Genomic DNA, 16436 nt, shown 5'->3' with positions numbered 1-16436 from the left:
CTGCTTGAGTTTGATGGTACGATTCAATATAAATAAAATGTATATTTTACAGGAGAAACTGAATATAAGTCTGTATGGATTTTACTCTGCCTGATTAACTCAAGATTTTAGTTGCAGTAATCTTCGGCCAAGATCTTGAAGTATTGATTACAGGAGAGTCGGAACTGAGAGTCGAAACTGAGAGTCCTCTCAAGCACAAAGTCTTTAAATTAAATTGAAGGTCAGGAATCTATGGTGGTCAGCTAATGTGTAAATTGATTTCCTATGCTCTCCGAATGAATTTTAGCCTGGTGCTCTTTCACGGTTTGAGCCTGAAGAATGTCACTGGGATCCTCGAATTTACCCATGCCACCAGGAAAGAAAAAAATCCATTAATTACAGTTTCAAGACATTCAGGTAGTCAGCTGACTTCATTTTACTTCCGTATAGCATTGATGAGCCTAACCAGACCAGCTGAAGAAAACCCAGATCTCGATACAGGCTTGTACACTTTTCTTTTTACATGTAACCAAACTTTTCTTTTTACATGTGTCTGTCCGAACATCTGAGTCTCTTGCTGTCTTTAAAAAAAACGATTAAAAACCCACCTTTTTACTAAGCACTTAAGCTGACTTGTACTTATTTACAAAAAAATTTTTTCCATTTCCAAAAAAAACAAAACAAAAAAACACTTTGGTTCTAACAGGTTTCAGCTGATTTGTGTTTTTCGACTGTTGTTTACTAAAACTTGAGAAATGAAATGTTTACTATGGAAGCACTTCTGTAAGTCTGCTAAATGCAGAAAATGTAAATGTAAATGTAACCTAAATAACAAGTGGTCAGCTGTTTAGTCCTAATCCTATCAGTTCTCCTTGCATTGTGTTTATGAAAATGATCTTTCTTTTACTACAACCCTAAATCAGAAATAGTTGGGACAGCATGGAAAATGCAGATAATAAAAAAACACAGTGCTCTTTACATTTACTTTTATTTGATTGCAGACAGGATGAACCTGAGATATTTCATGTTTTGTCTGCTCAACTTCGTTTCATTTATTAATAAACAGCCATTCCTGCATTTCAGGCCTGCAACACATTCCAAAAAAAGTTGGGACAGTAAAGAATTTACCACTTCGTAATATTGCCATTCCTTTTTACCACACTTAAAAGACGTTTTGGCACCGAGGATACCAAGTGATTTAGTGTTTCAGCTTTTATTTTGTCTCATTCTTCCTGTAAACACGTCTTAAGATGTGCAACAGTACGGGGTCGTTGTTGTCACATTTTTCCTTAAAAAATTCTCCACACATTCTCTATTGGGGACAGGTCAGGACTGCAGGCAGGCCAGTCCAGTACCTGTACCCTCTTCTTTCACAGCCATGCCTTTGTAATGTGTGCAGCATGTGGTTTTGCATTGTCTTGTTGAAAAATGCATGGACGTCCCTGGAAAAGATGACGTCTTGAAGACAGAATATGTTGCTCTAAGATCTCAATGTACTTTTCTGCATTAACGCTGCCATCACAGAAGTGTAAATGACCTTTGCCAAGGGCACTGACACAGCCCCATACCATGACAGACCATGGCTTTCGAATTGTTACTGATGACAGTCTGGATGGTCCTTTTCGTCTTTGGTCCGGAGAACACGGCGTCCTTCCTAGATGCTTAGATCCCAGAGAAGTCAACATCGCTTCTGGACATGGTTAACATAAGGCTTCTTTTTTGCACAGAAAAGTTGTAAGTAGCATTTGTGCATGTAACTCTGTATTGTAGTGCTTGACAAAGGTTTGCCAAAGTAATCCCTCACCCATGTGGTTATATCAGCTATTGTTGAGTGACAGTTCTTGATGCAGTGCCGTCTGAGGGTTCAAAGATCACAGGCGTTTAGCTTAAGCTTGCGCCCTTGGCCTTTACGCACTGAATTTCCTCCCGATTCCTTGAATAGTTTAATGATATTATGCACTGTAGAGGGAAAATATGCAAATCCCTTCCCATCTTTCTTTGAGGTACATTGTTTTTAAACATTTCAATCATTTTCTCACACATTTGTTGACAAACTGGACATCCTCTGATCATCTTTGTTCATTAGACTCAGCCTTTTCTGGATGCTGCTTTTGTACCAAACCATGATACATCATTATTTAATTTTTTCACCTCATTACTAGCCCCAAATTGCCCATGTCCCAATTTTTTTCTGATTTGGGGTTGTATTATACATAGCCTTAAATTCTGCTGTTGATTTTTATGATTCAACTTCACCAAGCATTTAAGTAATTTCAGATAGTCATCATTCAGATTTTTCCAACCTTATTTCTTCCACTATGCTGATGGTTTACCACTATCCTTCCTATCTTTTTAATAATGCACTGAACAGTTTTTAACCCAATTCCAGTAACCTTTGCCTTGACCTTTATAAAACACAGACGAACAAATCTTTTTCACAGCAATGGGAACATGGTTATTGAAAAAAATGAGAAACTGCTTATTGCATCAGTTAGGGTTAAATCAATTGTTACAGTTGAAACAATCACTAGAATATTTATCAAGTCAAAGGCTCTAAAGCATTTTTAACCAGGCAATGCATTTAAGGACAAATTAGTCATGTCTAAATGCAGTTTTGTCAAATTGTGAACAGTTTATGAATAGTTTGTGTGCAAAGCCCCTTACCTGCCCAGTGTTCATCACACACTGTGAAGAGAACAGTCTTGTTGGTAAGCTCAGGCAGCAGCTCCGGCAGTAGACTGTTACACTCCATGACAATGGCTTGTGGTATCATGATCACACAGGACACTAGCCAGATCAGGATGATGCTCTTGCGAGCCCGTTTTGCTGTGCTCTTAAATTTGAGAGGGTGGCAGATAGCATACCAGCGATCCTGAGCAATGCAGCTGAGGGTCAGCACGGACACAGACACGGAGACTGTCTGGGCACAGGCAAAAGTTTAGGAAAGAGAAACTAAACAATGTGAAGTAAAAGAATGGAGACAAATGATATTACATAAGTCATTAATGAGTGTAGTTAAGACATAAAAAGTGCATGTTCAGCTCAGTTTCCAGTGGGCTGCACCTTAAGCCACAATAAAAAAAAACAGTATGCAAAATTGTACACATTGTTTGTGCACTAATTTCACATAATCTTTCATGTATAAATCAGAATCAAATCAGAAAAAGTTGGGACAGTATGGAAAATGCAAATAAAAATAAAAACACAGTGTTTCTTACATTTACTTATTTAATGTTTTATCTGCTCAAATTCATTTTATTTGTTAATATACCTCCATTCCTGCATTTCAGGCCTGCAACACATTCCAAAATTAAAGTTGGGATGGGGGCAATTTGGGGCTAGTAATGAGGTGAAAAAACACCTGTGATTCCAAACAGGTGATGTCAACAGGTGATTGTAATCATGGTTTGGTACAAAAGCTTCTTTAATGAGCAAAGATGATCAGAGGATCTCTAGTTTGTCAACAAATGCATGAGAAATTATTGAAATGTTTAAAAACAATGTACCTCAAAGAAAGATTGGAGGGGATTTGCATATTTCTTCCTCTACAGTGCATAATATCATTAAACGATTCAAGAAATCGGGAGGAATTTCAGTGAGCAAGCTTAAGCTGAACACCCATGATCTTCAATCCCTCAGACAGCACTGCATCAAGAACCGCCACTCAACAATAGCTGATATAACCACATGGGTGAGGGAATACTTTGGCAACCTTTGTCAAGCACTACAATACAGAGTTACATGAACAAATGACACTTAAAACTTTACTGTGCAATTAAGAAGCATTATATTAACCATGTCCAGAAGCGGCGTTTACTTCTACGGGTTCGTAGGCATCTAAGATGGACCAACAGTGAAAACATGTATTGTGGTCAGATGAATCAGCATTCCAGGTCTTTTTTGGAAAAAATGGACGCCGTGTCCTCCAGACCAAAGACGAAAAGGACCATCCAGACTGTTATCAGCAACAAGTCCAAAAGCCAGGGTCTGTCATGGTATGGGGCTGTGTCAGTGCCCTTGGCCAAGGTCATTTACACTTCTGTGATGGCAGCATTAATGCAGAAAAGTACATTGAGATCTTAGAGCAACATACGCTGCCTTCAAGACGTCATCTTTTCCAGGGACGTCCATGCATTTTTCAACAGGACAATGCAAAACCACATGCTGCACACATTACAAAGGCATGGCTGTGAAAGAAGAGGGTACGGGTACTGGACTGGCCTGCCTGCATTCCTGACCTGTCCCCAATAGAGAATGTGTGGAGAATTTTGAAAAGGAAAAATGCGACAATGACGACCCCATACTGTTGCACATCTTAAGATGTGTTTGCAGGAAGAATGAGACAAAATAAAAGCTGAAACACTAAATCACTTGGTATCCTCGGTGCTAAAACATCTTTTAAGTGTGGTGAAAAGGAAAGGCAACATTACAAAGTGGTAAATGCTTTACTGTCCCAACTATTTTTGGAATGTGTTGCAGACCTGAAATGCAGGAATGGATGTTCATTAATAAATGAAATGAAGTTGAGCAGATAAAACATAAATATCTCAGGTTCATCCTGTCTGCAATCAAATAAAAGTCAAAGTAAATGCAAGAAACTGTGTTTTTTTATTATTTGCATTTACCATACTGTCCCAACTTTTTCTGATTTGGGGTTGTACAATATTAGATAACTGATATTTGTGTTATCCCTTTTCATCAAATTATTACTAAAATCTAATTTAAACACAAACAGATTGTAGATCGTGTTATGTTGGGAGAAGTTGATTGTATCAATAAATGTTTCACACTGGCTGTTTCTAGGAATGACAGTTGAAAAGGTTGACTGAAATCCAACATTTGCATAGCATCAGAGTAGTCTTGATGAATGCATGACACGACACAGATTAAATTTGTGCTCTAATCACTTAGAATTCACTCATCACATAGACATAAAGGCTTCCGGCAAAACTAATGAACCAATCATCCTAGTTGCTCTATGAAAGATGATCCTAATTGAAAATGTGACGTTTGGCTGCTACATTTCACTCTGTCTCTTATCAGAGAATGATCTGAGGTGATATTCATGGCTAATTAAAGAAAGAAATAGCCTGCTTAGCTTTGTAGTATATATTTGGGAGACAGCGCAGGACTTAAAAGAAACGCCTGTTGTATAAGCCATTGAAATACTTTCAGTTCTTCTTAACAGGAAAACCAAAAGCTTTTTAATAAGAAATAAGAAATTCAAAAGTGGGTTGTCTTAGTTGTCCCAGGAATTGGTGGGAGGCTTTAAATCAGCCATAATATTATGACATAACACCTCCTTGTTTCTACACTCACAGTCCATTTAATCAGCTCCACTTACCTTCTACACTTACCATATAGAAGCACTTTGTAGTTCTACAATTACTGACTGTAGTCCATTTGTTTATCTACATACCTTTTTAGCCTGCGTTCATCCTGTTCTTCAATGGTCAGTACCCCCACAGGACCACTACAGAGTAGGTGTTTTTTAGGTGGTGGATCATTTTCAGCCCTGCAGTTACAATGACATGGTGGTGGTGTGTTAGTGTGTGTTGTTTTGCTGGTATGAGTGGATAAGACACAGCAGCACTGCTGGAGTTTTTAAACACCTCACTGTCACTGCTGGACTGAGAAAAGTCCACCAACCAAAAATATCCAGCCAACAGCTCCCCGTAAGCAGTGTCCTGTGACCACTGATGAAGGTCTAGAAGATGACCAAACAGCAGCAACAGATGAACGATCGTCTCTGACTTTACATCTACAAGGTGGACCAACTAGGTAGGAGTGTCTAATAGAGTGGACAGTGAGTGAACATAGTATTTAAAAACTCCAGCAGCGCTGCTACACTAACACTAACACACCACCACCATGTCAGTGCTGAGAATGATTCATCACCTAAATAATACCTACTCTGCAGTGGTCCTGTGGGGGTCCTGACCATTAAAGAACAGGGTGAAAGCAGGCTAAGAAGGTATGTAGAGAAATAGATGGACTACAGTCAGTAATTGTAGAACTATAAAGTGCTCCCATATGGTGGAGCTGATGAAATGGACAGTGTTTGTAGAAACCAGGAGGTGGTTTGTATCCGCAAGACAGTAAAGTTGGGTAAAAAATATTATTATGTTATGTTATATGCTATACTATACAATATGTTATATTATATTAATATTATATCATTTATGTCAGATAGCAGCCATGCCACAAAAAAAAAAAAAAAAAAAAAAAAAAAAAAAAAAACTTTTAAGGAATGTTTGTCTTACTTTTCCCATTGCTATTTTCAAATAAAAAAGAATTAAAATTAAATAAAAACCCTTACCTGTAAATAAGGTAATATCCGACAGAGTGTATCTCCAAAGAACCATGTTTCTGTAATGTCCACTACCAGACTGGCAGGAAGGCAGGTGATAGTGACTAGGATGTCAGCAAAGGAAAGGTTCACAATAAAGTAGTTGGTCACTGTGCGCATGTGGTGGTTCTTCCATACTGCAAAACAAACTAAAGAAGAACACATTCTTACTGGAACAGTTAGTGAAACACACACCAAAAGTGGCATTACAGAAGGCATGAAGTATAATTATCACTAAACCAACAAAGAATGAATAATGATGACACGACACATTTCCATTCCTATTATTTACTAATTGTTTCATCCTGGTTAGAGCTGTGTTGGGTCTGGGACCATCCAGAAACACAATCACCTACACAATCACCTATTGTGTTTACAATTCAAGAGTGGCATTACAGAAAGCATGAGGTATGATTGTCACTAAACCAACAAAGAAGCAATGATGACACTTGACATTCCCATTATTTACTAATTGCTTCATCCTGGTTAGAGCTGTGTTGGGTCTGGGACCATCCAGAAACACTGAATACAAAAAAGAAATTAAATCTGGATGAGGTGTCAATCTACTGCATGGCAGGACATTCTCATTTAATCACACTTAGAGCCAATTAGAGTGAGAGGAAACATTTTCCACTGTAAATCTGCACACATTGTTTTTTTAAAACATTTAAAACAAGCTTTCTCTGCTACCTTCACCTCATAACGAGCAAAGAAACAATAACAATTACATTGTTGGTGAGGTGGTCCTCAATCTTCTTTCTGTATGCTGCCTTAGCCTTCCTGATACCTTTCTTTAGTTTGGCTCTAGCACCACTGTTTAGAGCATTGTTGCCAGACTTGAAGGCAGTGCAAGTTTTAACTTCCAAAAGTGTTTTTTTGATGGCTACATCTCCAAGTCCTGATCCTCAAGACTCTTCCAATTAGTCATTTTAAAGCAGTGCATTATTTTCTTCAGGCTATGTCTTTAGAATCTTTGTTATGGGATGCCCCCCTGAGTGAGATGTATGCTGGAGTTAGAAAGACCAGTAATCGGATTTGTTTAAACTTTGTCTAGTTAAATGTACTTACCTGGTGGCACATTTTTTGTGTTGTTTAAATTCTGGGAGGTCTACATAGTTAAACTCTTCAGCTGTGGTATTGACTGCTATACATACACCGATCAACCATAACATTAAAACCACCTCCTTGTTTCTACACACACTGTCCATTTTATCAGCTCCACTTACCATATAGAAGCACTTTGGTCATGACTCTCCCAGTACCACTACAGCTGGTCAGGACTCTCCCAGTACCACTACAGAGTAGGTATTATTTGGGTGGTGGATCATTCGCAGCACTGCAGTGACACTGACATGGTGGTGGTGTGTTAGTGTGTGTTGTGCTGGTATGAGTGGATAAGACACAGCAGCGCTGCTGGAGTTTTTAAACACCTCACTGTCACTTCTGGTCTGAGAATAGTCCACAAACCAAAAACATCCAGCCAACAGCTCCCCGTGGGCAGCGTCCTGTGACCACTGATGAAGGTCTAGAAGATGACCAACTCAAACAGCAGCAATAGATGAGCAATCGTCTCTGACTTTACATCTACAAGGTGGACCAACTAGGTAGGAGTACACTACACATCAGCACAACACACACTAACACACCACCACCATGTCATTGTCACTGCGGTGCTGAGAATGATCCACCACCCAAATAATACCTGCTGTGTGGTGGACCTGACCATTGAAAAACAGCATAAAATGGGGCTAACAAAGTATGCAGAGAAACAGATGGACTACAGTCAGTAATTGTAGAACTACAAAGTGCTTCTATATGGTAAGTGGAGCTGATAGAATGGACAGTGAGTGTAGAAACAAGGAGGTGGTTTTATTGTTATGGCCGATTGGCATATAAACTCAGGAGTTCTTCAGAAAACCAGTCACTACTTGCATTACATACTTTGCAGAAATGACTCAGAGTTTTTTGGGTCAAAGCTCAAAGATGTCATGGTATAACGTGCATCAGTGTGTGACAAGCATATATTGGGATTTTAGAGAGACACGTGCTGCCATCAAGGCAACGTCTTTTTCTGGGTAATCTATGATTATTTTAGCAAGATGATGCCAGGCCTCATTCTGTATGTGCTACAAATGTAAACACTGGCCTGTGATCTGTCTCCTATTGAAAATGTATGGTGCAGCCTTAAGGAAAATCAGTCACTTTCATAACAAGCAAAAATGGTCAAAATCCACTTGCAAAACTGGAACATTTATGGCCTCATTTCCCAAACAATTAAAAAGTCTCATTAATAGGAAAGGTGATGGCCAGACCCTGTCTCTGATCAGTCCAGCTGGTCCCTTAGGTCACCATCATACCAGAACTCCTCCACTTCAAACTGTCTCAGCTCAGTGTGTCCCCCGCCATCTGTCAGTGGATCACCAGCTTTCTGACAGACCGGACACAACAGGTGAGGCTGGGGGATATCACCTCTGCCATAAGAACAGTCAGCACTGGTGCACCACAGGGCTGTGTCCTCTCTTCACTGCTAATCTCTCTCTACTCTAATGACTGCACCTCTACAGACCCAACAGTGAAACTCCTAAAGTTTGCAGACAACACTACGATCGTTGGACTAATCCAGGATGGAGATGAGTCTGCATATCGGCAAGGGATTGATCGGCTGGTGCTCTGGTGCAGTCAGAACAACCTAGAGCTGAACACTCTAAAGACTGTAGAGATGGTAGTGGATTTTAAAAGGAAACCCTCAACACTGCTCCCCATCACCATATTCAACAGCACTGTGTCTACCGTGGAGACCTTCATGTTCTTGGGAACTACAATTTCCAATGACCTAAGCAAGACGGAGCGCTTCAGACGTTCTTTTGTGCCAACTGCCATCAGACTGCATACCAACAGCAGAATACACAGACTGTCCTCACATTGAATAGCCAGCTCCCCCTACAATAACTCCCCCTAACCTTTTTACCTGCACTGGACTCTACGTTTCATTATTCACACATATGTATACAGTATATTAGAATATATAGTGTTTGTATTATATTGTAGTAATTGTATGTATAATAGTAATTGCATAGCAAATTTTTTCCTTATTTCCTTATTCCTACTTTTATTTACTCTACTTATTGTACTTACACAGTACTGGAGCTGCTGTAGCACTTGAATTTCCCCCATGGGGATCAATAAAGGAATCTTATCTTATCTTAAAGTAAGAGGCCAACACCAACTCCATCCTCAAAAAGGCCCAGCAAAGGATGTACTTTCTGTGTCAACTGAGGAAACGCGGTCTGCCACAGGAGCTGTTGAAGCAATTCTGCAGTCATTGAATCTGTTCTGTGCACATACATCACAGTGTGGTATGGTTCAGCCACGAAACAGGATAGATGCAGATTGCAAAGAGTGGTGGATAGAGCGGCAAAAATCATCGGTGCTCCTTTGCCCACCCTCCAGGACTTATACAAAACAAGAATCAGAAACCCACTCCTCACACCTTGGAAACGAACTTTTTAACCTCCTACCCTCTGGCAGGTGCTACAGAGCCCTGCACAAAAAATCAAACAGACACTAACAGTTTTTTTTCAAATGCCATCAAACGCATTAATAACTAAAACTGAACTGCTGTTTACTGTTGTTTACATGCCACACTGCACTTTATACATGCTGTATACTACTGTAATTGCATCTTATCTTACTTTACTATTTATCTTATGCTAGTTCTGTATTTTCTGTACATATGCAAATTCTGCCAAGCATGTAAATTTGTACATTGTCTACATATAGTTTTGTTTGTATATTGTATTGTTTGTTAATTGTAGAGAGCTAACAACAGCCGGAAACAAATTCCTTGTGTGTGTAAACATACTTGGCGAATAAAGCTGATTCTGACCTTTGTTAATCTCTGCCAAGCCCTTGACTCCGCCGGACCTAGCTGGCCCTCTGTTTTCTTTATCTTTTCCAGGCAGCTACCAGACTCTGCTGGGTCCCTTTGGTTCTCAAGCTCCCTCATGAACCACTGCTGACTGCCAGGGCTCTGTGCTGGCTTCAGATGGCTTCCCAGATGCCTCGTCACTGCTGCCAAAAGGCTTTACCGGGGTTTTGCCACTGCTACTAGGTGGAACTCCAGACATTTGGCCCCTGTTGCCAGAGTGTTCCCAGAGTTCTTACCACAACTGCCAGGTAAAGTCCAGTCCTCTGTCGCGCTTGCCTCCCTCTGCCACTTCAGTTCAACCATCATGCTCCTGTCATGCTAGCAGCTGATCTGTAGCATTTTCTTTGGTTTAGATCCCACTTCTGACACCAATGTAGCATAGGCTATTTCTCCACAAATATTGCAAATAGCTCTTTTCGTGGCATTTATTAGGAGGCTCTTTTAGGCAGACAGCTGTACTGCACTGGCAGTATTCCAACCGCAAGCACACAAAACACAGTAGGTAAAAAGAAACACATACTTCCTTACATTTACTTTGACTTTTATTTTTAATATTTTCTCTGGTCAACTTCAATTCAACTGAATTTTAGGCCTTCCAAGTTCTTCCAAGCTTCCATTTCTTCGGAAAAAGATCTGGAATACTAATTCATCTGACCCCAATACACATTTTCACTGAGATGGTCCATTCCAGAGAACTTAATACTACTTCTGGGTATGGTTAACACAGAGCTTCGTTAATGTGCAGTAAGGTTTTGAGTGGCATTTCGGAATGTTACTCCTTATTGTAGTGCTTCACAAAAGTTTGCCAAAGTAATCCCTTTGGTTATATCAATAATTGATGAATGACTGTTCTTAATGCAGTGCCAACTAAGGCATTGGATATATTGGGTGTTCTGCTTAGGATTGCGGCCTCTGCTTTCATGCAATGAAAGTTCCTTGAATCGTTTAATGATATTACTTTTACATTTACATTTTTCAGCATTTAGCAGACGCCTTTATCCAAAGCGACTTACAATACAGTTACAGTATACAGTCTGAGCAATTGAGGGTTAAGGGCCCTGCACAAGGACCCAACAGCAGCAACCTGGCAGTGGTGGGGCTTGAACCAGCGACTCTCTGATCACTGGTCCAGTACCTTAACCACTAGGCTACAGCTGGCCCATATTATGCACTGTAGAGGGATAAAAATGTGAAATGAATTAGAAATTCAATCATTTCAAACATTTCAATAATTTTCTCGCACATTTGTTAACTAGAGATCATCTTTTTTGCTCAAAGACACAGCTTTTAGTATTTACTACTGCTTTTATTTACATTTCTAGCGTTTAGCAGACCTTTTTATCCAAAGCGACTTACAGTACTGTGACAGTATACAGTCTAAGCAACTGTTATGTTTAACATTGAAATAGAAAGACTGACACTACTTAACCTGACACTAAAATGTGTGTGCTTGTTGGTGCCAGACAGCCTAAAAAATTTTGCCAGGCTTTAAAAATTTTAAATTATGCTCCCATGTGCAGATGGTAAGGATAGAATTTGCAAACAGCATGATTCCTTGGACCCAACCTGTAATGAGGTTGAGTGAACATCACTACGGAGAGAGTGAGGCAAATCTCGACACATCTGGTAAAGAAGAAAATAGAATCCACACACAGGTATTCAGTCCAAGGTAGAATAATAATAATAAGGCTAAAGAACCACTCACTAAAAATAGAGATTTGCAAGGAAAGCAGCCAATTTATACAAAGTAACAAATGTCTGCAACCCACTTCGGAGATAGTGAATAGAAAATAAATAGTGCAGAAATAAGAACGGGATGTCCTAATAGGCTCTATTCCAGCCATCTGCGACAAACCAAGCTCTTGGATGGAGGACAGTAAAGTCCAGTGAACAGTGAACTCCTGGTATTAGCCCCGAACTCTGCTCACGCTTCCTCTGTGCCTGCTGTGAATTTACAGGCATATTCCACCTCAGGAAACTGGGATGCCATACTGTTGCTGGGACATTCCATTCTCCCAGGAAAAGGGTCATATGATGCATAAATCCACAGAGAAACTGTGGTGAGTTACCAAAAACAACAAAACTATGAAGTCACTGGAAAATCAGAGCAGACCAAAAGGTGGTGCCATAAAGAGGCATCCAGGTTACAACAATTCTTGTCTAAATATGCTTTTTCTTACATTTATTAGGTTCTATTTAATTTTTTAATACAACCCCAAATCAGAAAAAGTTGGGACAGCATGGAAAATGCAAATAATAAAAAACACAGAGTTTCTTACATTTACTTTGACTTTCATTTTATTGCAGACAGGATGAACTTGAGATGTTTCATGTTTTGTCTGGTCAACTTCACTTCATTTATTAATAAACATCCATTCCTGCATTTCAGGCCTGCAACACTTTCCAAAAAAAGTTGGGACAGTAAAGCATTTACCACTTTGTAATGTTGCCATTCCTTTTCACCACACTTAAAAGACGTTTTGGCACCGAGGATACCAAGTGATTTAGTGTTTTAGCTTTTAATTTGTCCCATTCTTCTTGCAAACACGTCGTAAGATGTGCAACAGTACGGGGTCGTCGTTGTCACAATTTTCGTTTCAAAATTCTCCACACATTCTCTATTGGGGACAGGTCAGGACTGCAGGCAGGCCAGTCCAGTACCTGTACCCTCTTCTTTCGCAGCCATGTCTTTGTAATGTGTGCAGCATGTGGTTTTGCATTGTCTTGTTGAAAAATACATGGACGTCCCTGGAAAAGTTGACATCTTAAAGGCAGCATATATTGCTGTAAGATCTCAATGTACTGTTCTGCATTAATGCTGCCATCACAGAAGTGTTAATGACCTTTGCCAAGGGCACTGACACAGCTCCATACCATGACAGACCCTGGCTTTCGGACTTATAACATTCTGGATGGTCCTTTTCGTCTTTGGTCTGGAGCACACGGCGTCCATTTTTTCCAAAAAAGACCTGGAATGCTGATTCATCTGACCACAATAAATGCTTCCACTGTGTAATGGTCCATCCTCGATGCCTAAAAGCCCAGTGAAGTCGACGCCGCTTCTGCACATGGTTAACATAAGGCTTCTTTTTTGCACAGTAAAGTTTTTAGTGTCATTTGTGCATGTAACTCCGTATTGTAGTGCTTGACAAAGATTTGCCAAAGTAATCCCTCACCCATGTGGTTATATCAGCTATTGTTGAGTGGCGGTTCTTGATGCAGTGTCGTCTGAGGGATCGAAAATCACAGGCGTTCATCTTACGCACTGAAATTCTTCCCGATTCCTTGAATGGTTTAATGATATTATGCACTGTAGAGGGAGAAATATGCAAATCCCTTCCAATCTTTCTTTGAGGTACATTGTTTTTAAACATTTCAATAATTGTCTCACACATACTGGAGATCCTCTGGCCATCTTTGCTCATCAAAGACTCAGCCTTTCCTGGATGCTGCTTTTGTACCAAACCATGATTACAATCACCTGTTGACATCACCTGTTTGGAATCACATTCTTATTTAGTTGTTTCACCTCATTACTAGCCCTAAATTGCCCCCGTCCCAACTTTTTTTGGAATGTGTTGCAGGCCTGAAATGCAGGAATGGAGGTTTATTAATAAATAAAAAGTTGAGCAGACAAAACATAAAATATCCTGGGTTCAAATTGTCTGCAATCAAATAAAAGTCAAAGTAAATGTAAGGAACACTACATTTTTATTTTATTTGCATTTTCCATACTGTCCCAACTTTTTATGGTTTGAGGTTGTAGTTGTTTTATCATAGTCTTGTTTCTTAGTCTTTAACCTTTCTTTTAGTGTTAGTTTTATCTTGAGTTTTGTGAAGCAGTATGAAGAACAAATGAGAGAGATCGTTTTAGAAAGAGAAGCACTTCATTAACACACACAGCTACTACAGCTACACAGATCTGTGCTTTGCATTGTAAACATATCAAAGGAAATAAAAAATGTACAGATAATGCAGAGAATGAATCAAGGTAAAATCAGTGAGGAGACAATTTAAACCATTCATTCCCTCTGTGATAATGGGAAACGTGAGATCCCTTGGAAATAAAGTGGACGGACTGAATGTGCTGATCATGACCCAGTGGGAATAAAAGGAAAGCACTTTGTTTTGCTTCTCTGAGACTTGGCACATTAATATCTTGGACTTGTGCATGTCTAACCCCATTCCCGACTTTCAGACAGTAAAAGAAGATAGAAGGGAGAAGGAGGCACTCATGGTGAATAACAATCCTGCAACATACACTGCCCGGCCAAAAAAAAGGTCACACACTCTTACAGTAGTGTTCAAAAAAATAGCAGTGATTTTAAAAAAGTAAATAAAGCACAAAATCATTATAATAACTTTTATTTCCATAAATGCAAATGCACTGAAAATACTACACTTTTAATTCTAAATCAAAACATTAACATAATTTAGCCAGTTTGTGTTAATCCTTTACAGAAAGTTAAGAAAAATGAATATTAGGCTGTTCAAAAAAATAGCAGTGCCAGCATTTTTCTTTAAAAACTCAAAAAATGTATCTATAAACTGAAAATGTTTACTGTGATCTGACAAGATCTGTGTTGCATGGAGTCGACCAACTTCTGGCACCTCTGAACAGGTATTCCAGTCCAGGATGATCACACTACATTCCACAGTTCTTCTGCAATTTTGGGTTTTGCCTAAAAAAAAACGCGTTTCAGACGTCAAGGCCTCACAAGTCAGGGGATTGGGCTGGCCACTCTATTACCTCAATCTTGTTTGTCTGTAACCAAGATGTTTTGGGTCATTGTCATGTTAAAACACCCATTTTAAGGGCATTTCTTCTTCGACATAGGGCAACATGATCTCCTCAAGTATTCTGATATATTTAAACTGATCCATGATCCCTCGTATGTGATAAATAGACGTAACACCATGGTATGAAAAACATCCTCATATCATAGTTTTGTACCACCATGCTTTACTGTCTTCACAGTGTACTCTGGCTTGAATTCAGTGCTCGAGGGTCATCTGACATACTGTCTATGGCCACTTGACCCAAAAAGAACAATTTAGCTTTCATCAGTCCACAAAATGTTGAGCCATTTCTCTTTGGACCAGTCAATGTGTTCTTTGGGAAATTTGAACCCAATCAGGACACGTCTGTTTCTTAACAACGGGACTTAAATTGGCTTCACTTAATCATCTTCTGTACTCACTGGGAACTTCAGATGTTCCTTGATCTTTCTGGAGGTGATCACTGGCTGAACCTTTGCCATTCTGGCTATTCTTTGATCCATTCAAACAGTAGTTCCACGCTTCCTTCTGCATCTTTCAGGTTTTGGTTGTCACTTTAAGACATTTGAGATCATTTTAGCTGAGCAGCCTATCATTTGCTGCACTTCTCTGTATGTTTTTTCCTTCTAAAATCAACTTTTTAATCAAAGTACGCTGTTCATCAGAACAATGTCTGGAACAACCCATTTTACCGAGTATTTCAGAAGGAAATGCGCTATGACCAACCTGTGCAACATTTGCCACCATTCTTCTGCAGAATGAATGACTTCACCAATTGAACTCCTCACTGCTATTATTTTGAACAACCCCCTTTCAATCAATGCTTCAATTACTCAGAATGAACGGCATACATGTCCTAAGTGTTGGGTTTGTTTTGTTTTTAATACTCTACTACACTTTCAAGTAAATTTTTTGCTATGTAGAAATAGCATTTCTACTAAAAACTTTGATTTATCAAGTTAATGGTGTTGGACTGCTATTTTTTTGAACACCACTGTATATTTCGTTGGACCGCCTTTAGCTTTGATTACGGCACGCATTCGCTGTGGCATCGTTTTCACAAGCTTCTGCAATGTCACAACATTTATTTTTGTCCAGAGTTGCATTAATTTTTCCCCAAGATGTTGTATTGATGATGGAAGATTTGGACCACTGCACAAAGTCTTCTCAAGCACATCCCAAAGCTTCTCAATGGGGTTCAGGTCTGGACTCTGTGGTGGCCAATCCATGTGTAAAAATGATGTCTCTTGCTCCCTGAACCACTCTTTCACAATTTGAGCCCGATGAATCATGGCATTGTCATCTTGGAATGTGCCCGTGCCATCAGGGAAGAAAAAATCCATTGATGGAATAACCTGGTCGGTCAGTATATCCCTAGCAAATTGAAGCCGTTTTTGCCGG

The 16436-nt window shown here is 39.5% G+C and overlaps 1 protein-coding gene across 1 annotated transcript in view; it reads right to left on the bottom strand.

Moving 5' to 3' along the window:
- Positions 1-16436, bottom strand: part of hcrtr2 (hypocretin (orexin) receptor 2) — a 71048-nt gene that overhangs the window by 15428 nt on the left and 39184 nt on the right. The window contains exons 2-3 of the mRNA XM_062994997.1: positions 6299-6477; positions 2644-2899 (exon numbers count right to left, since the gene is read on the bottom strand). Coding sequence (XP_062851067.1) covers positions 2644-2899; positions 6299-6477 — 435 coding nt within the window. The remainder of the gene's footprint in view (positions 1-2643; positions 2900-6298; positions 6478-16436) is intronic.

This window comes from Trichomycterus rosablanca, chromosome 5, assembly GCF_030014385.1.
Source record: "Trichomycterus rosablanca isolate fTriRos1 chromosome 5, fTriRos1.hap1, whole genome shotgun sequence".
Classification (NCBI taxonomy): domain Eukaryota; kingdom Metazoa; phylum Chordata; class Actinopteri; order Siluriformes; family Trichomycteridae; genus Trichomycterus; species Trichomycterus rosablanca.
Note: the sequence above shows the minus strand (reverse complement) of the source record. Positions and strands in the feature narration are given on the sequence as shown.